This window comes from Colias eurytheme, chromosome 4, assembly GCF_061535395.1.
Source record: "Colias eurytheme isolate Ceu_HAF_F1 chromosome 4, ilColEury1 Martin Lab GWU primary, whole genome shotgun sequence".
NCBI classification, from domain to species: domain Eukaryota; kingdom Metazoa; phylum Arthropoda; class Insecta; order Lepidoptera; family Pieridae; genus Colias; species Colias eurytheme.
Window position 1 is genome coordinate 9,788,924 of NC_142983.1, and position 21,061 is coordinate 9,809,984.

General features: G+C 32.8%; 1 protein-coding gene across 3 annotated transcripts in view; it reads left to right on the top strand.

Moving 5' to 3' along the window:
* fusl (transmembrane protein fuseless) overlaps positions 1 to 17,120 on the top strand; it is a 32,670-nt gene extending 15,550 nt beyond the window's left edge. For 2 of the 3 annotated variants that reach the window (XM_090101398.1, XM_090101397.1), the window contains exons 6-8: positions 9,725 to 9,877; positions 13,641 to 13,824; positions 16,828 to 17,120. In XM_090101398.1, the coding sequence (XP_089957524.1) occupies positions 9,725 to 9,877; positions 13,641 to 13,824; positions 16,828 to 17,099 (609 nt within the window). In that variant the 3' untranslated portion in view covers positions 17,100 to 17,120. Of the gene's footprint in view, positions 1 to 468; positions 1,205 to 9,724; positions 9,878 to 13,640; positions 13,825 to 16,827 lie in introns of those variants that run through there. The other variant, XM_090101399.1, reaches the window with a different exon arrangement.
* The last annotated feature ends 3,941 nt before the right edge of the window (positions 17,121 to 21,061 follow it).

Sequence of the window (21,061 nt, forward strand, 5' to 3'; positions counted from 1 at the left end):
TAATTTTGTAAGGTATATTGGTACTATTTAAGGTATGAAAAATATATTTAATGCAGTCGGTTAATGAATTCTTTTATTGGTTCAAAAAATTACTATATTTACGGACAGAAATCTTTCGGTCTAGTTTTTCGTTTTGGTCACACGACATTTTGCTATTACAATATAATTGGAAAATAAACTTCTTCTATTTTACTTTTGCATAAAATATAGTACGCTACGAGAGTGTGAAAATTTTTTGCTACGCCTTTTACGCATCATAATAACTAATAAGTAATATCACAGTAACTACGATACATTCGCAAGCGTAACTGTAGCATTTATCGACAATAGCATGGAAATTTCCGCACCTTACTATTTGCTTAGAGCAATAATCTAAACGTCGAACTGTACAAATCCACGCGCCTACTACGAGCGCCTCGTAACGAGTGATATCACCCAGTTTGAACCGCTACAGCAGCGCCTACGAAACGGAAAGGGTGCAATAAAAAGCTATTCAAACAGACGTTATCGATAAGAGCCGTATCAACAAGAGAAGAGAAAGTCGCTCGGAGTCGGGCGGGAGAGATCCTAGCAGACATACGTCACGGCGAGGGACGCGATGATAATACAATTATATAGAAGTAATGTGTAGTCGTTCGGGACTCGTGGCTGGGCGCACTCGTTCAGCAACATGCGTGGAAGCACGGCGGGGCTCGCCGACACACTCGCGGGCGGATCTCGGGCGCACACCGCGCTGCTAGAATTCGCCGACGAACTTTTCGCCAGTATCGTGGTCGGTCCCGCGGTCGTGACTTACTGGAAATCGACATGGTCGCTCATGGACCTTTACGTGTTGACCGAGGACCAAGTGAGCAGCGCCGCGTCGTGCGCATTGTTCGGGCTGTGCTGTAGCTTGTTGTTTTGCGTGTTCCAAACGCAGCTGAGTAAGCATTTGAATCCTGATAAGGGGAGGCTGACGTACTATGTGCTGTCGAGGTTGTACACGTGTGTGGCGGGGGTGGCGTGCGTGGGCGCCTGGCGCGGGGTGTGGAACCTGCTGAACGAGTGCACGGGGGACAGCGCCCGCACGCTCATGTCGACGACGGCGGCCGCCACGCTGTCTTTGGCGGCGCTGCGGACGCTCAGGAACGTGATCGCGGCGCCGTTCGCGATCGCGGTGGACTCGCCGCGGGATTATTTCGATGTTCCTACTATGTTCAGAACGGTTGGTATAAAGTTGTAGAAGTCTTGTTATGGAATGCTTAGAACTTATAGCTATTTGAAAACAAAAAATTAATCATGTGACATACACAATACGTAATAAAAAGCACATGAAATACGGATAAACCAACACCTTTTCATATTGTAATACCTAAACAAATTTATAGCTATGATAATATTATGAGCGTATTACGCATACGATATAGATACATTAAATGTTACTTTATGAAAATTTCTAGGTTTACCGGCAATTTTTTTACCAAAAGTTGAGCCTTTGATAAACGTTACTACATAGAAAGATAATATTAGCATCTTATGAGTTAATTATAAAGTATAAAGAAGAACCTTTCCTTGTAAAAATATTATACTACACAAATAGCATATCCTAAAATCTAACTATCCATTATTAATGTCAGTTATTTCACTAATCTACCTATAAAATAAAACATCCAAACATGCATGCCAATTCGATAGAACGTACGTTATCCAACAGTGAATTATCCTATTGGAGTCATTACATACGACTCCTAGCAATTGGTTGCACGATAACGTTCGCGCGAATTGTGTTTGTAAATAATAAAAGATTTAAGAAACATTGCCGTTGCGTATTTCCAAACTATACATAGCCAGAACGCAACCATAGGAAACTGCTCGTGTATACTTTGTAATGCTGTTTTTAAGTTTGTTATTACAATATATACACGAATTTTGCGTACTGATCGTGTATACTTTGTGAAGCGGATGCTTGCTTCTTCTTTCCAAACTAAACACGATCAGTACGCAAAATATGTATAACTAAATATAGCTAACACCACTTACGCTTGAGCGAAATAATAAATATATAGGCAATCAAAGACTTGTACAGCTATATCTATCTACTTTTATTCTTCTTGATTGATTCAGTAAAATATGGAATAAAAATATTATTAGGTAAGCTTAGAAAAATAAATAGGTAACAGATATAAGGGTTACCTATGGGTTAGGTTAGGTTCGTGTTTTTTTTAACTACACAAAAATAGAATTGTAAGTCGTGCAGTATAGTCGGGAACGAAGACACCAGCATCCTCGATACAAAAAATATACGATCAGTACGCAACATTATATACACAATACACATGCATTTTAATAATAGATTTCAAAACAGCAATACAATAATATAAACGCGAGCAATGGAGAGACGCCGCGCTTACTCCGAAACATACACGATTAGTCCCCATGCGTACTGGCGCTGTATGTTTTGGAGCGCTATTCTTACTTATATCACTACAAAGTATACGCGAGTATTTGCAAGTATTTGCGTACTGCTGTTGTATAGATTGGAAGAACTTTGTAAAAAGTTATTTCCAAACTATACGTGATTAGTTTCACACCGTTGCGTACTGGCCTTGTATAGTTTGGAAAGACGCATTGCCGTTTATTATACTGCTTTATTGTTTTATTATTTTATGAGGTAATTAGTTTAGGTACTTAAACAGTAGATAGATTATGTGAAATTTTTGGTAGCGTATAAAAGTTATATAAAGAGTCAAGCTATTAAAATTAAAAGAATGCGTAGGGTGAGATGGTCAAGTAAATATTATTAGTGTAACATAAAATACATATAGAAAGATTTCGCAACATGTTTTTTTCTGTTATATAAATAACATACGTAGACTAAAAAACGAGTAGTAAATCAAAACCGTAGATCAAAGCTTATACAGTTATACGATAAGTATTTGAATCAAATTCGTAGTTTGTTTTTGTTGCAAAAAAAACAACACCACAAATAAACAAGTAATATAAAGTATTGTGAGTGCATTATTTTTAACCGACTTCAAAAAAGGAGGAGGTTATTAGTTAAAATGGATGGAAATAAGTTAATTAAAGCGTAATAAATAGTCCAAATACGAAATAATACTTAATATTTATTGATAATATGCTCTACTCTTACTAGGTACATACACTCTAATCCCAACATATTGGACAATTATTATTCATTACTAACGGTCCGCCCCGGCTTCACCCGTGGTACCTACATGTTTAAGTTTTCTCTTCATAAAAACCATTCTCGTACTTCAACGAAAAATTTAAAAAAGAATTAGCGAAATCGGTTCAGCCGTTCTCGAGTTATCCGCTTACCAACACATTAGGCGATTTATTTTTATATTATTTATAGATTTTTAGATTAAATTAAATGAAGTGTTGGATAGTTGTATATAATAATATACCTATGTATTTATTAATATTATTTTAATACCCACCGAAAATATAATATGTCGGAATATAATATCTACAATCACAGCTTTATTGCTATCTACTTAAGATATAATCTTTGTTTATTTTACAAACATAGCTTATCTACCTATATATAATATGGACATATGGCCAATATAATAAAAATCAATCACTACATATTATAAATCAAAGTCGTCGACCGCATACACCTGTCTGTTCGCGATAAACAAAATAATAATAATTAATGTTCCGATTTTCATTCTGTTTTCACCAATGGATAGCGCGGATCGTGTGAAAGATATTTGTGTATAATCTGTTAAGTTTAAAGACAAGGCGGTCGTGGCCGCGGCCTGAAACGCTAGGTACTTATAAACATATCCATGGAATTTTAACCAGAAAAGTTAGTATAAAATTAAGGTACTTAACTAATTTATAATAACCTAAATATTCGGAACATCAAAAATTCAATAATATTTTTATGAGAGATTTATTTATCATTTTATAATTATTTATAGTTTTATATTATTGTTCAGTTGTAAAAGTAAGAGATGATAATATGATGATCATTTTTGTTAGCTTAATGCATTAAAAGACACGGACCTTTGATATTCGGCTTGACGTTAATGTATTTTTAATACCACGAACATAATCCGGTAAGAGCAATTCGGTTTTTTTTGTATCATCACCACATAGTATAAAACAAAGTCGCTTTCTCTGTCCCTATAATACCGTACTTCATTCAATTACAACGTGTCCCTTTGTATGCTTAAATCTTTAAAACTGCGCAACTGATTTTGATGCGGGTTTTTTTAATAGATAGAGTGATTCAAGAGGAAGGTTTTAGTATATAATTTATTTGGTTTTAGACAAAGCGGGCGAAGCCGCGGGCGGTAAGCTAGTTTTTGATAAGGCAGAAAGCAGGTTTATATGTAAAGTATAAAAGAAAAAGAAGACGAAAACAGTAAAAAACAATCCTTTTCTGTTCCCAGTAATATTTAACGTCAATCAAAGCAATATAAAAGTGCTTAGGAATTAGGATTATCTTGGATTAGAATAATCTATAATATAAAAATGAATCCCAAAATGTGTTGGTAAGCGCATAACTCGCGAACGGCTGAACCGATTTCGATAATTCTTTTTTTATTATATTCCTTGAAGAACGAGGATGGTTCTTATGTAGAGAAAACGTAAACATGTACCACGGGCGAAGCCGGGGCGGACCGCTAGTAACTGATAAAAATTGGCAAAACGGACGGAAAAAGAAACCCGGGCGGAACCGTGACAGGCAGCTAGTTTTTAATAATAATGTAGTTTTAGTGTTTAATAAAGTACGTACATTGTTGTATAGTATGACGTACAATTAAAACAATCTAGAAATTTCAGACATCTAGCCTTAATTTTTTATCGTTTAAATCATAATAACCTAATCAAATTAATTAAAAATTAATTATTTGTTCAATACATTATATTCAATTAATTGTTACTATAGATACGCACACTCGAATCAACTCTATCCATCGGGTAACATTGGCGTTTAGCTGACTGAATTTTACCATAATTTTATCCTTGTTCCAAAATATTAAACCGAAATGATACAATACTTTATTGATTTCTGCTTCTTTAGCCAATAAATTTTAATTGAATTGAAAATCCTTCTCACTCAAAACATATGTTTGGTTTTAAAAATTTCAAAATGCTTTACGTTGATAGAGTTAAATATTAACTAGTTTGTGAACAATAACCTATTCTTATACTATTAGATTATATTATATAGGATTATATGTCAAGATGCGTTGATGAGTGCTAAATAAATATTTGTTGAAATCTATTTCAAGCACATTCGACAATTTCCTATTTGATAGCAAGTATTTATTAGTTCAAGTATTTCTTAAAATGAATAAAAAGTTTATTTATTTGCCTTCAAAATTTAAAACCATCTGTACCATGAACCAGTCTTCTCTTATATTTAACCATGTTTTGATATTATATAAATATCATTTCTTTTTAATTAAAACTTATTATCCTAAAAAATACAAAACACACAATACACAAATTAAGTAATTGGGATTGGGTCACTACACAAATTAAGTAATTGGGGTTGGATTGGGTTGGACAAGTGAAACAAAAAAAATAAAAATTTAAATTTACCAGTTTAATACATTTTATGCTGCTGGTACCATACTTACATCCTAGAATAAGTTTGTATCGCATGCATTTGATTACACTCATATCTCGAAAATCGATTTAATGTCAAAAAATATAAGCCACTGGGGATTCCCTTCAAAATCGCAGTCGTATAAATAGCTTGCATTATTTACATGTGCATTATTAATGTTACTGTAACAGAGTGAAAAAACACGTCAACGTTGGTACGCTTCGCTTCGTGTACCGATATCTCAGACTATCCTCGCTCGTAGGTACCGTGACGTAAATACTAAATAGTACCTAATCCCTGGGGTTAGCAAGGCTTTCTTTGTAAATACAGTTTTTATGGCGCGTTCGTTTAAGTACCAGCGATCGCGGCCAGAGCGAAAATTTGATGCAAACGCCACGGAATGTGCAGACGACCCTCCCACCGTACTGTACACGCCCTGACGCATACACAATACACGCACTCGATACATCGATTATCTGAAGAAATTATCGTCAAATAATTTTAGATGAAGAGATAAAGGTATAAACCTTCTATTGAACCAGTTGAGTGTGAGCGATATGCGCGAGAGCATTTTCTTGAACGCGGCGCTCTTCAAAGAGCACTTTTCCTCCGTTCTCGAGTGCTTCGACGTTATATTCACAACTAGTGTTGCCGGTCCATTGATCATTATATATTGGCAAGTGACATGGCATTTAATGGACATCTATATTTGTCCATGGAACCCGTTCTTGAGTGCAGTTGTGACCACCGCGATCGGTCTCACGTTTGGATTGATTCTGAGCATTTTTCAACACTATATCTGTCAAAGGGTGACACCTGAGATAGGAAGTGTGAAATATTTCGTGATTACAAGATTGTACACGTACATAGCTGGTGTCGTCAACATTGCAGCGTGTCGAGGAGTGTGGAATATTCTGGATTTAACTGAAAAAGATCCATTAACAACTGTATTCACGACTGCATCTTCGATAATAGCGCTCATATGTTTGAAGGCATTGCGCAACTTAGAGGCGGCTCCGTTCAGTGTCGCAATAGACGACGACGAAGGATATTTTGACGCTTCGACATTTTATAGAACGGTATGTTTATTTAATCTAACGCAATATTTGTTTAAAATTAACAGTTTCTATTCGGTTGTAAAGTGTGATAACCGAATAGGGTTGTGCCTTGCACGTTACGTATCTTGAGGATTTAACAGTCAAATTATTTTATTAATATGTAAACATAATTATGTAAAGATATATATAATAATATTCGCCTAAGATTTCGCGCTTCGTAGCTCAGGCTTGTCACGAGGCTGCTACGCATCTACGAATTATTTATAAAAATACTTGAGTGGTGATTGCATATTCTTAATTATAACCAACGTTTATTCTACTTTGATAGATTATTGGACGATGTGCAATCGATAGAAATTACGAATAATTATTTTATGTTTGTGAGGCAAATTTTTGTTTTATATATTCTGAATTTCATAGTCGTATATATTGATATTTTCATCGATAGATCACTATCGATAAAAATATCAATTAAGCCAACTTGGAACATTTAATACGTAGTTACAATTATTGAGTGGAAAAACAATATATTTTTTAAATTTGTATTTAAATTACCCATTTTTAAAAGAAATAAATTAGCTTTAAATTGTCAAAGCGATTATATATTTTGACATAAATTGTGACAATATAGGAAATGAGATGAGTCATTGTGACAGTGGTTGATAAGACGAGAAAATATTGACTGAGTAATTGATAAATCATATATTATTTACAAAATAACACATTGTTTATAAACACAGTTCACCTCTGACCAAAATAACAATAAAACATATTTAATGGAGTATAAAATTAAATGTAATTAAGTATGAATTATGATATATATAAATTCGCATTTACTTATTGCATAAGACATCCTTTCAATCATATGTACGTGAAGTACATAGTATAAAACAAAGTCGCTTTCTCTGTCCCTATGTCCCTATGTATGCTTAAATCTTTAAAAGTAAGCAACGGATTTTGATGCAGTTTTTTTAATAGATGTGATTCAAGAGGAAGGTTTTAGTATATTATTTATTAGGTTTTAGACAAGAGGGCGAAGCCATGGGCGGTAAGCTAGTTAATAATAAAATAAGCGTATACAATGAAAGTAAATGAATCCATAACACAAATCCTAATTAACAAAATATATATTAAGTACTAGGTTTCCGCCCGCAGCTTCGCCCGCGCAGTCAAAGAAAAACCCGCGTAGTTCCCGTTCCCGTGGGATTTCCGGGATTGCGTCATTTTCTCGGGATAAAAAGTAGCCTATGTCCTTTCTCGGGTATCAAAGTGTCTCCATACCAAATTTCATGAAAATTGGTTCAGTAGTTTAGGCGTGATTGAGTAACAGACAGACAGACAGAGTTACTTTCGCATTTATAATATTAGTACGGATTCCAATTTTGACAGAGTGGTAAAAAACTTGCATGGGTATGATAATAATGTTTCCCCCGATAAAAAGTTACTTTTTTAACTCTAACATATTCATATCTTAAGAGTCCGGGCACGAAAATCATATCATAAAATCGCTCAATTGCGACCTGAAAAAATATATTAGTAAGAATTCCTTATATAAAAATTGAACTTACATTTCGTTTTACAAACACACAAACACACTTTCCCAATAATACTATTAGTAAGGATAATCAGATAAAATATTTCAATGAATTAAGGAAACATAGGTTATCAGTCAATAATATTGATAATCTTTAAATCACAGTCTACAGCTTATCTTTATAAAATTATGTCATCTTTGTTTTAATATTTGGATCATAATTTGTTTGTGTATTTAAAGTTTAATTAATTATTATTACTAACTAGCCGCGCCCCGCGGTTTCACACGCGTGGCTCCGCTCCTGTTGGTCTTAGCGTGATGATATATTAATAGCCTTCCTCGGTAAACGGGCTATCTAACACCGAAAGAATTTTTCAAATCGGCCCAGTAGTTCCTGAGATTAGCGCGATCAAACAAACAAACTCTTCAGCTTTAATATTAATATTAGTATAGATTATTTCTTTACAAAAAAAACAGTTTCAAAAAAAAAGAATTATCGATTTCGATTCACCCAGTCAAAAATACTTAGCTAATAAACCACCTCCTTTTTTAAATTGGTTGAAACAAAAGAGAGAATCTATTTCTAGCTATTTACGTCAAAATTATCAAGTTATCAAACAATTTTACGTTAAATATAAGATAATGAAATAGATAAATATATTATAATATACTCAACAAAGAATGAGCAACGTTTTGTCAAAATTATAAAGATAGCGTCAAGAACAATTTTTGTCGACAACGTTTGATTTAAAATCTTTCAAACTGCTTGTTTATATCTGTTATAGAGACATAATTAGTCACATTAGTAATATGTTTTGTTTCTTTTATCACAAAAATAACATTTAAACCTTATGTACATTTACCTAGCATCTTTCGGTTAAACCAATGATATCTCGTTATTTGAGAATATCTTAGTTAATGCTACATCAAAATGTGCCGAAAGTTGTTATCACAAAGCCGTTGTAATTCATTTTTATTATTTTTAGTTTCTGTATGTTGCTGAACGGAATTAGGCGTGATATAAACTTTATGAGCGTGTGCCATCATACTAATAAAGTAACAAATCATTATCATTCTTATGAAATTGAATTGAAATATGAGAGGCATTTTAATTTGGATATGATATACACATTAAAATGATTAGTCTTAATTTAACATTACATATTTCTTGTACACGTGAGCTTTATCACATTGCGAAAGTAAAAATCCTAGATAATAATTGAAAGACTTATTTTGAAGTAAATATAACTTAGGTAGAAGTAAATATAACTTAGGTTTTGTTTTTTTATACACTCACTAGTGTCTCTTCTATTTCAATACATTTTTCTAATAGACTCGCAATAGAGATACAATTATCAAAACTTGACTGTTTTACTCGAAATTTAACCACAAAACTTTAAACCTACAAAAATATAACACATTTTCTTTTTATTTATTTTCACGACAGTAAATTACAAAATACAGTAACAACCGCCGCGTAGATTTTTAATAATTTACAAGCAGAAAATAACTTTCATTATTTAATGTTTTTATCAATATATGTATAATATTATCTTGTTACAGAGTAGTAGAGAAACAGCGCTATACATTTTGGACTGCGTTTTCTCGGTCACGGTGGTCGGGTCCCTCGTGGTCTTCGTGTGGAGAGGATCCTGGGCACTATTGGATATATTCCTGTTCCCGGATGACCCTAGCAAGTCATGCTGGACATCTCTTGTAAGTATTTTTACTGTCTAACATAATCTTGCAGTACAATACATGTTGTTTGTCTATAACATTGATTAACATTTCTTCTTGATTTACAATGATGATGCTATTTTCCTAATTGAGATTTTCTTTAAATATATCTAATTTAGAATAATAATAATAATCAACAAATAATCAATAAATCAACTCATAATAATATTATCCCTTGACATAAACTCAATCTCAAACTTTAATATTTATTTATTTAATTCCACTGCTAGTAGAAGCACTTTTGAATCGTTGTGAAAAGCTTCACTTAAACAATAAGTCAATATCGTTTTATTTTATCTACAATTCTTGTTCAGACAATCAGACAGTAAATACATTTTTTCAGATTAGGCATTTTAATGCTTAAATCAACCTTTTTTTTAGATATCATTGCTTTATCATTGATGCATTTATGCAAATATGTTGAACCAGTGTTGAGTGTTGTAAATATTTATAAAATAACCAACGTAGACTATTTAAATCAACCAACTAATACAATAACAAAATATTCTACATCACGATTTCTATATATTTTCATAACAAATTTCAAAGATAACAAGAATTTACTAGTAACATAAACTTCACAGATTATATCCTATCGGTCCATGTTTATTTCTCCGTCAAACGTTACGTAACATATTATAAGTAAGGCAATACAGACAGATATCTTCTTTTTTAAAGGTTTTAAATTAAACTAAAATTCGTATTATTATTTAGGTATCATTTGCATTTGTTTTATTTGTCGAAGTTTCGGATACATCACAGCGAGCGTAGTCACAAGGAGTCTGAAAGAATCTTTGTTTTCTAAGAGACCGAAAGAGACTGTATTGTAAAAATTGCGTAAAATCTTACACAAGAAAACACTTAACACTTACAGTTACGTAATTCATAAGAAATTTGAGTACAACACAGTTATTTTTCCGCATATGGGTCATATGTTCGCCATTGAGTCAGTGACCACTTAGTCAATTGGCGTATCCTCTCCCGCGGCCCTCGCTCTATTACTGCTTTAACCAACTTCGGATTTATAAGGTCGATTGTTTTAATGTAATTAATGTGATTGGCTTTTTAATGAACTATAAAATAAGCATTTGATAGCTATAATTTTCAAATATAACTTATTTTTAATGTGTTTTGTTTCAAAGTGCTGTCATCTAAATACTCAAATTGATAAAAACAAAGATCTATAAAGGAACTACATTAGTTTAAATAAATATCAAAATATTTGGTACTAGCCGCCTCAGCCAACTCAGCTTGACCGGGTTGACCCGGGATAAAATATAGCCTATGTTCATTAGGGATAAGGAAAGATTCTATAATAGTAATATAATTTTTTAAATGAGTCCAGTACTTTCGGAGTCAACTCAAACAATCAAATATTTCCTCTTTATAACATTAGTTCACGAACCGATTAAATATATAGATATATTTAATCGGTTCGTGAACTAATATGAAAGGAATTTGGTGACACATACAATATACATTTTGTATTTAATAAAATTTCCGTTTATTCATTACGATATTATCTTGAACAAATAAACAAAAGGAGGTCATTATGTGGGAATATTTTGTTAATGGAAAACATTTAAAAACAATTCAATATTAAGTTATGTATGAATACATCATTCAACAGCAACAAATTGCCTTTCATTAATAAACTAGCGGTCCGCCCCGGCTTCGCCCGTGGTACATATTTACGTTTTCTCTACATAAGAACCATCCTCGTACTTCAAGGAATATAATAAAAAAAGAATTATCGAAATCGGTTCAGCCGTTCTCGAGTTATGCGCTTACCAACACATTTTGCGATTCATTTTTATATATATAAAGAAGAAGATTGAACGTTTTATTAACTTTTTACTTTCACGTTAAAGTTGTTCTTAGCTCTGTGGCAATCAAATTGAAAGTATGTATGTATGTATTTTAATATTGGTATACAAATATTCCTACAACAAATTAAATTAAATCATTAGAAAAGTTTCAGGACAGCCTGTATCATTAAAAATACTTTTTTACTTGATTGACTTTAATTTTTATAAAAATAAGCCAAGACACACATGTTACATCACATATCCAGTCACAAATTCCTGTAGTCAGTGCCTTAAGTCCTCAGCAATGACATTGAGGATCCACGTGGGCAGAAATAGTCGCAGAACCGCTCGTAACCGCTCATTTTACCTTATTTACTCATTTCCGCGAACACAATTGGATAATTCCCTTATTTTTAGCAAAGCAGCTTAATGCAGAGCACTTAAAATGGCTTAAATGATGGTTTTCAAATTGGCCAAATTTGATTGTAACTGATCGTGGTTGGGGTAGGTTATTGTCTGATTAGTCGAAAAGTGACCATTTCTTTCATATTGTTTGAATAATAATTGTGATTAAGTAGTGATTTTTGCATTTGAAGTCGAATGACAAAATATATTTGACTGTGGTAGTGGTCCTGTAAAGACCAAATTACATATACAAATTTTCCAAAAAAAATTATATCGCTCAAGACTTTTCAGTTTACGTAGGTAAAGCTAATGTTTGGAAATACATTTTTATGGTGTGTTATCAATATTTTTTTAATCAAGAACTTTGTTCTATAATTAATTAGTAATAGGTGATAAATAATATCTACACACGGAAAATTTTAAAGATTAAAAACGTTATTAATAGAGAAAAAATTATAAATTTTCCCATGACTCATAATATACATGCTTGATGATATTATTCTTAAAGCTTTTAATTTAAAGTTTCCACTGTAGGCTTTATCTCTTTTTCTTTTTCATCAGAGATTGTCTTTCTTCTTTTAATGTTTATTTATTATATGTATAGATTATATTTAAGGAAAACCGGACCGTGATAAAACACGCGAAAATCCTAATAAATAATTTCATAATTAGGACCGCAATAATTTAAGGAAATTCCAAAACAAAAGTAGATCCTTCTAGAAAATAACTCACATACCGTCCCTAAATAATAGTTAATTACGCATAAATTTATAAATACATGTCACCCGGCTGTTTCCACCGTTACACAAATAACAAACGTTTACAAATAATTAATTAATTAAAGTTTTAAGTTAATTGCCCGGCTTATCCGTCTATGTGTCGTCAAATATAGATAAAGGTGTTTGATGTAGAATTATACACGGCGCCGTTATAATGTACCCTACTGTACTTCTATTGTACCTACTTGTTTTCGTCTCGGATTTATTATTGTTTGTTTGTTTAATTATACGTTTGCACGTGACACTATTTGTGTTTAAAAATACATTCACACTTTTTGATGCGTTTATGTTTACTTGTAGTGTAGATAAGTATTTTAGTGGATCGAATTTTGATTTGATTGCGTCAAGGTATTTCATTTCTATTTTGAGACAAATAAGTACTACTGAATTTGATTATTAAATAAGTTTCACTGATTTATTTATAATATTGCGGTGCATAATTGTAACGTGTTAGATTCGGCGTTTGAAAAAGAAATCTATTTACTGTCTGTTGTATTAATCTTTATTTAAATAATATCGATTCAGCCGTTGATTATTTATAAAGAGATTAATTCGTTTGTCCCATATATTTTCCGGAACTTCAATAATGTAAATTCAATACTTAGTTATAGTTTATTTCTTGAACAAAAATGTAAACTAATTATAACGTTGTAATTTTAGCGATATTTAGTTTTACCAGCATTGCTCTACAGCTTTATACCTAATATTTGTATAGATTTGCAGTCTAAAATTAATTCCATTTGTCCACAGATAATGGGCTATTCACTGGTAGTTATAACGTTTTCACTACAAGTTCCCATGAGATGGGCCGCTGCGAAGCTCCAGGGGGCGGGGAGACTGCTCCTAGTTGATGTCTACCACCTCGTGTCGTTTGTGGCGACAGTCAATGTGTGGAGGGGGGTGTGGGGTCTGCTGGATATATACTTCTATCCACGTAAGTTTGATTTGATTGACGTCGAATCAAGATGGCGCGTAACGGAAAAATGTCACGCGTAACGATAAAATGTTACACTAAATTTTTTCCAACCCCGATAAAGAAGTTTCACTTCAAAAATAAAAAAAAAATGTTATGACGATTCAAAAGTGCTTTGAATAGTTATCCTTTTTGTAATGTAAATAATTATTCTTGTAATTTTAATTTTAATGAACATGATGATTTAATCGTATAAATGATAATTAACGAATACATAGGCTTTTAATTCTATCTATGGAATATTTTCATTTATCAGCCTATTTAATCGATCACGGCTGATCACGTTGGCGAACTGTGGTTGGTAGAAGATAGATTAGAATGGGTGAAAAACTTTAAAACTTGCCGATTTTTCATCACAGCTTTTTTGTTTCATTCGAAAAGATGAATTGATGATGATTTGATGTTAATCTTAATCAAGATCTTCTTAATACATATAAATCTCGTGTCACAATGTTTGTCCTCAATGGTAGAAGGTAGAAGATAGATTAGAATGGTTGAAAAACTTTAAAACTTGCCGATTTTTCATCACAGCTTTTTTGTTTCATTCGAAAAGACGAATTGATTATACCGATAACCGATTATAATAAAAATCGCACACCATGTGCAGTTCGATCCAACATGGGCGTAGCCACGGTGGGGCAGGGTGGGGCACTTGCCCCACCCTGGCTCTGACCTGGAAGGTACCTAACCAAATCTAATAAACGTAATTATCTAGGTACTGACTACAAAACTTAATATCCGTTAAAAAATTCTCACTCGAAAGTTGTCAGTCGACACAAAAAAAATGCGATCTAAACAAAAAGCTTGCGCTTCTATGTTACATGATTTAAACCACTTTTGGTGCCAGAAAAAGTACCTAGTGTAGTACTGTTACCCCATTCAAAGCTGTTTTTATTTAGCCAAATTCGCACTAAATTTCCCATCCAATTTCACTTTTGTTTTAGGATATGTTACTGACCATAAAAGCCCAAAATGCTGACAGATCCAGGTGGAGCTACGCTCGCAATCTTACATAAAAGTTTTTGGCCGATATCTCGGAAACTATCCATTTTAAGGCAAAACATATTGGGAATTTTTTGTAGGTAGTAAAATTTTACATCTTATATACCTTGTAAACTTTTTGTAAAACTTTCCGTTTACGATTTATGGCCTATTTAATGAGCCGGTTAATCATCTTTGGCAAGTAACTCTTTAAATATTGGATTAATCAATGAAATGCATAGGCATTAATATATGTATTATACATATGCATTATCCATTTTATTTGAAACTTTTTTTTCTAATGCTTTTTAAGTTATTTAACGTTTGGCGATAAATAGAAAATTTCAAGGTACCTACGTATGTTTCGTATATATTTCGTACAACTAAATAATATTGAGTAGTTATTTTATATTCGGTTGCAAGAATAAAATAAAGGAAAATATTTAAAAAAATGTATTAAAAATTTTCTGTAAGTAAAAAAAATCAAAAATTTTGCCGTTTCGGAAACGGTGAAAATGCACTTGCATTAGAAAATTCTTCTTCGTTTTTATTACATCCGTAAAAAAACTTTTGGCCTGCCACGTCACCCGCCGAGCGGCGGCATTTCTACATTATATTACGTGGAACAACTCAAAAAATATGGGCACTAGAAAAAAAATTTCAAACAAAACTTGTAGAGAATAATGTGACCTAAAAACTATGTACAATGTACATACATGCATTTTATTCATTAATCCAATATTTTAACGATCAACCGGTTCATCAAATAGACCATAAACCGTAAATAGTAAGTTTTATATAAAAAATTACATGGTATAAAATATGCGAAATTTTACTTTCTACAAAAAAGTCTAAGCAACTTTTGCCCTAAAGTGGATAGTTTTCGAGATATCGGTCAAAAACTATAAGAGCTATTACGCACTGTCGACCAGTCGCCGGCGACTCAGTCGCTAATAGCTCTTAGATTGCGAGCAAAGCTCCACCTGGATCACCTGGATCACAAAATGCAGACAATTTTGTGTTTTTATGGTCAATAAGTGACCATTAACCTAAAACAAACATGAAATCGGAAGTGCAAGGTTTTGCTTTATTTACTGAGTTATTTAAAATGGTTTATTTTACTATTTACATAGACCTATATTTTATGGTAAAAAGGAATCATATTATTGTATTAGACAGATAAACTATATATCTAATATAAACGGCTGTAGGTATATTTTGTTTGTTTTGATTTATTCATTATTATTTCAGCTTGATGCCGCCACGTGTTCTTGAAAAAAAAAGGTACTTTTAGACAGACAGACGTACAACAAAGTCTGCCTGTCGGTTTGTCCGTCAACACACTTTTTCTCAGGAACGCGTAGAGTTATCAAGCTGAAATTTATATCGAATACTCAAGTCTACGGTCTCTTAAAGCTGTGAAAAAATCAAACTTATAATCCAACGCAATCAAAAGATACAGCCATTCTATGCTGCAAATTATCGCAAATTTCGACATACGCAAGGGAATCAAAACCTACATTGTACTTCCCGTGAACACAGAGTCTTGAAATTTGGTTAAAAGCAATGTCTTATAGCGCAGATAAAGGAAAAATTGCTAAAACAAGGCTAAAACATACATTTTAGAGTTACAACATAATAAAAAGTAGGTTTGTTCGGAGCCCTCGGTGCGCGACTCCGACTCGCACTTGGCCGGTTCTTTTTTGCCCCACCCTGTGCCCATGGCTAGCTACGCCCATGCGATCCAACTTGAGAGACATAGGATAGGTTTTATCCCGGAAATCCCTCGGGAACGGGAACTATGCGGGTGTTTCTTTGAAAACGCGAGCGAAGCCGCGGGCGGAAAGCTAGTAATGTTTAAAAAATGTTAATATAATTATATAACCTTAAAACTAGGTATTCCTCTATTCTCAAATCTTCAAGGACTTTGTCTTATTATTATCATAGTCTTATAAACATGAAACAATAAACTTTTCCTTACAGAATCACCGAAACTCAGCAACTGGTCATCACACGTCGTCAGTCTGGCCCTACTAATTCTGCTGAACTGTTCCAACTCAATCCTGGTCCGCGGAGTGTACATAGACGCGGAGGAACCAGCAGGAGACTGTGTGATCTTCCCCTGCCATTATCTCCGACTCTTCTTCCACAAAGAGAGAAGCAAAAAGAGACATAAGCTCGCTATGGTCGCAGCCGCAGATAGGAAATTAGAAGAAGCAAACGTTCCCTTACAGACTCCTGAAGAAAAAGTCTAATGAACCAAAAAAGTTGATAGACAGATGTGAGATGGTCTTATTAACCTAATGGGGTTAGGTAGATGGTTATCGTGGAGTGAATTTAAAACTTGGCATATTTTATAGACTGAATATACTTCTAAATCTAGGTTGTGAGTGCCTTAAATGAAGTACATTTGGTTGCCCAGTATTTTGTATTTTGTTATATAGTTGTCACAAGTGAAATACTCGTTAAACTATACTCGATCAATCTCATTCAAGAAGGAATGTACAAAGAGATCTTGAGATTATATTAATTTATGTAACAGTTCCAAGAGGCCTTATTGTAATTGTGTTAATATTAAATACGTTTACAAATTGTCTTTATTGTATTGTATTGAATTCAAATGTTAAAACTCAATTGTATTTATGATGCATTTAATGTTTATTTTTAAAATAAGCCCAATATATTATAAAAATAAAGTATTTATAAACTAGCGGTCCGCCCCGGCTTCGCCCGTGGTACATATTTATGTTTTCTCTACATAAGAACCATCCTGGTACTTCAAGGAATATAATAAAAAAAGAATTATCGAAATCGGTCCACCCGTTCTCGAGTTATGCGCTTACCAACCATTTTGCGATTCATTTTTATATTATAGACTAGCGGTCCGCCCCGGCTTCGCCCGTGGTATATGTTTACGTTTTCTCTACATAAGAACCATCCTCGTACTTCAAGGAATAAAATAAAAAAAGAATTAACGAAATCGGTTCAGCCGTTCTCAAGTTATGCGCTTACCAACACATTTTGCGATTCATTTTTATATTATAAGAATAATAATGTGGACCAAAGATTTCCAATCGTTTTGTATACATATCAATATAATAAACGTGCTTTTGCAAGGTTTTCCATCGTGTGATACAAGTTTCCTTATAGTTTTACCCGATGTGATCAGAAAAGGGGTAATGTTTTTACATGCGTTACGTTTGAGGAGGTAATGAAATCTAAGTCAAACTTCGAGATCATTCCATCTGTAATATAAACGATAATGTTAAGTTTATGTAAATAAGATTGTTTTTAAGATGAATGCAATAAAATAGTTTCATATTCTAAACGTTTATTTTATTTCACTTTCGTCACCAATAAATATAAGTTCTAAAATCATATACCTATCATAAATATTTTATGATTTATCAAAAGAGCGTTTACTTCATGGCTTTTACCGGGCTGACCCGTGATATAAACAAAAGTAAAATCTATATTGTAACTTGCAAACCGGGCGAACTTCGTTTCGCCACCAGAGACACCTTTTCTTTGCTATAAACCTCACGGAGCCCGAGACCTTTCCAACGAATGCAAAAACGTCGAAATCGGTTGGCGCGTTCTGGAGTTATAGCATCAGGAAGGAAAACCCGACTTATTATAGTAGATATGTTACTCAGAAATAATATAGCTTTCTAGAGTAGAAAAAATTAGATTAAGCAGTTTCAGAACTTTATTTGCCTTGCTTGTTTGCTTCAATTCCATTTTTTTCGAATCACTACTATAAGCTTTAAGACTAAACGCTGGGCTAATTTTTATTGTTGTTTTAATATGAAACGAAACGAAAGCCTCTTAAAAGTTTTTTTTTGTTTTCAAAAAAAATGCAGGGATGTAATAGATATTATTAATTTGAATATGTGCACTGTTGGTGTGCACTAATGTCCAAAAATTGATCAATTAATTATCAGAGATTAAATCAATACGAACAATTGTATAGTCATTCTTTTTCACACATAAATTAAAAGATTATTAATTATGAATTATTTATCAACGCAGGTGTTAATTAAAATCCAGCTATAAATTAACCTCTATACATATTTAGCTATTATCTTGGCTAATTATGATTAAACGCTTATAATAATTAAAAGCACCTAAAAAGGGGAATTCCTTGACTGGTCTTGGGTGTTTGGGTGTGTCTGAAATCTATGAGATAAGAATTTTGTACTTAAAAAAGATAGATGACAAAGCAGAAATTGTGAATAATTTGCATAAATAAAAGTAATTGAACTACTTGATCTATTTTGAAAAGTATGTCTTCGAAGAAAAGTAATATTTAATTTTCTTCGAAGAACGATTTAGGACGGTGATTTTTCAAAATATTACAGTAGTTTCACGTATCATCTTATTTATTGAAGACTTTTGATGAGACTATAACTGCGGGCTGCGCTCGTACCTGCCGCAGGGGCAATATTGGAATTGCACCCATAATGGAACCGAAATTGTGATGTGTATAGACAAGCAGCTGGGCGAATTTTTACTATAAATAAAATAATAATAGTTTAAAAAAACTAAAAAACACGCTTTTTAGAGAAAACCGAACTAAAAAATAGAAAATTTTTACAAATTAGTGTATTGTCATCGGTCCTCAATAAATCTACAAAGTTTGAACGAAATCTGGCCGTTTAAAGTGGGTCAAAATCGCGCCCAAAGAAGTCGGTTACAAACAAACATACAGGTGAAGCTAATATAATGCGTGTAATGACATAGTTCTGAAAATGTTGGAACCTTATTACCACGGCACGAAAGGTCAGGTTCATGTTTTACTTGCAACAATAACCAAATTTTTTTTTTCATGAAATCATTTTCTCGGAAAACTGATAATAACTGAATGGAATTACCTACTTACTGGATTTTAAGCTTTTTTATCAGTGAATCATTACAATGTTTTGTTTTTTTTCATATCATTTTCCTTATTCTTTTATTACATTTTGAAAAGAAATGATATCTCGCGACAAATTTAAGTTCAGAGGCTGCAGGCTGCAGCAAAGCGCCCATTTCAAATTGACAATTTTTTAAATACATTTATTGTAAGCAGTTTACATTTATCCATTTAATTATTTATAAAATATATCATAACTAGTAAATAAACTATTTAACGTGAAAAAGTAATAATAAAGTTTTAACAAATCCATATTCAGCCAGTGGCTCATGTACCTACACAGGGCCATATTAACTATTCTATGACAGGGCCTCTATAGAGTTAAGACAACCCTGCGATATCTTATTTTAAATCCATTAATAAGTCTTAATTTTTAATACTCACATAATATTATTATATACATAAAACAAACACAAGCAAATCACTTCTAGTTCTTCATTATCGACCTTTAAATGTAATTAATTATAAGTTATTAATTCGGGACTTCACAGTCATTATCTTTTACTAGAATCAGGACTACACAAAAACAAAACTGTCTTTATCTGTGAATACTCAAAGTGAATTTCATTCCGCATACCTCATTATCTTGTATTTTTATCATTGTTATCTAAAGATTCTGTAAATGTATTGATTTTTAAAGTAATTATTAAAATTGTAATATTTCAATCGATTCTATCCTTTGACTACGCAGGCAAAACTGCGGGCGAAAGCTACCTAGTAGGAAACACTACACAAATCGAAAACTAATACTAGCTACTAACTACTGTCTTTCTGACACCTAGAATGTTTGCGAACTTTTTTTGTTTACAATATTTTGTCTCGCTAATTTATCATACATCTTAATATATATAAATCTCATGTCACAATGTTTGTCCTCAATGGACTCCTAAACCACTTAACCGATCATAATAAAATTCGCACACCATGTGCAGTTCGATCCAACTTGAGAGACAACATTTGAAACATGTAGGTACCGCTGGCGAAGCCGGGGCCACCCGCTAGTAGGTATAAGCCTTAAATAGATTTGAAGAACTGTGAGTTCCTTACCCTAACAATGAAGTTTGTTCAGTTTAGCAAAAGTGCACCTAAACAATACTTAATTATGGTTAATTTTGCAATAAACTGTGACCCTCTACAATCCCTTCCATTCAGTCTGGACTCTTATCAACGAGTTATTCCGATATCACGTGCTTTAAGCATAACATGACTAAATCAAGTTAGGAGCAATGTTTGTTAATCATTATAGATGTGTGTGATATGAAGCCGGTATCTTACTACATAAAAAGTAATCTTTTTGAACTT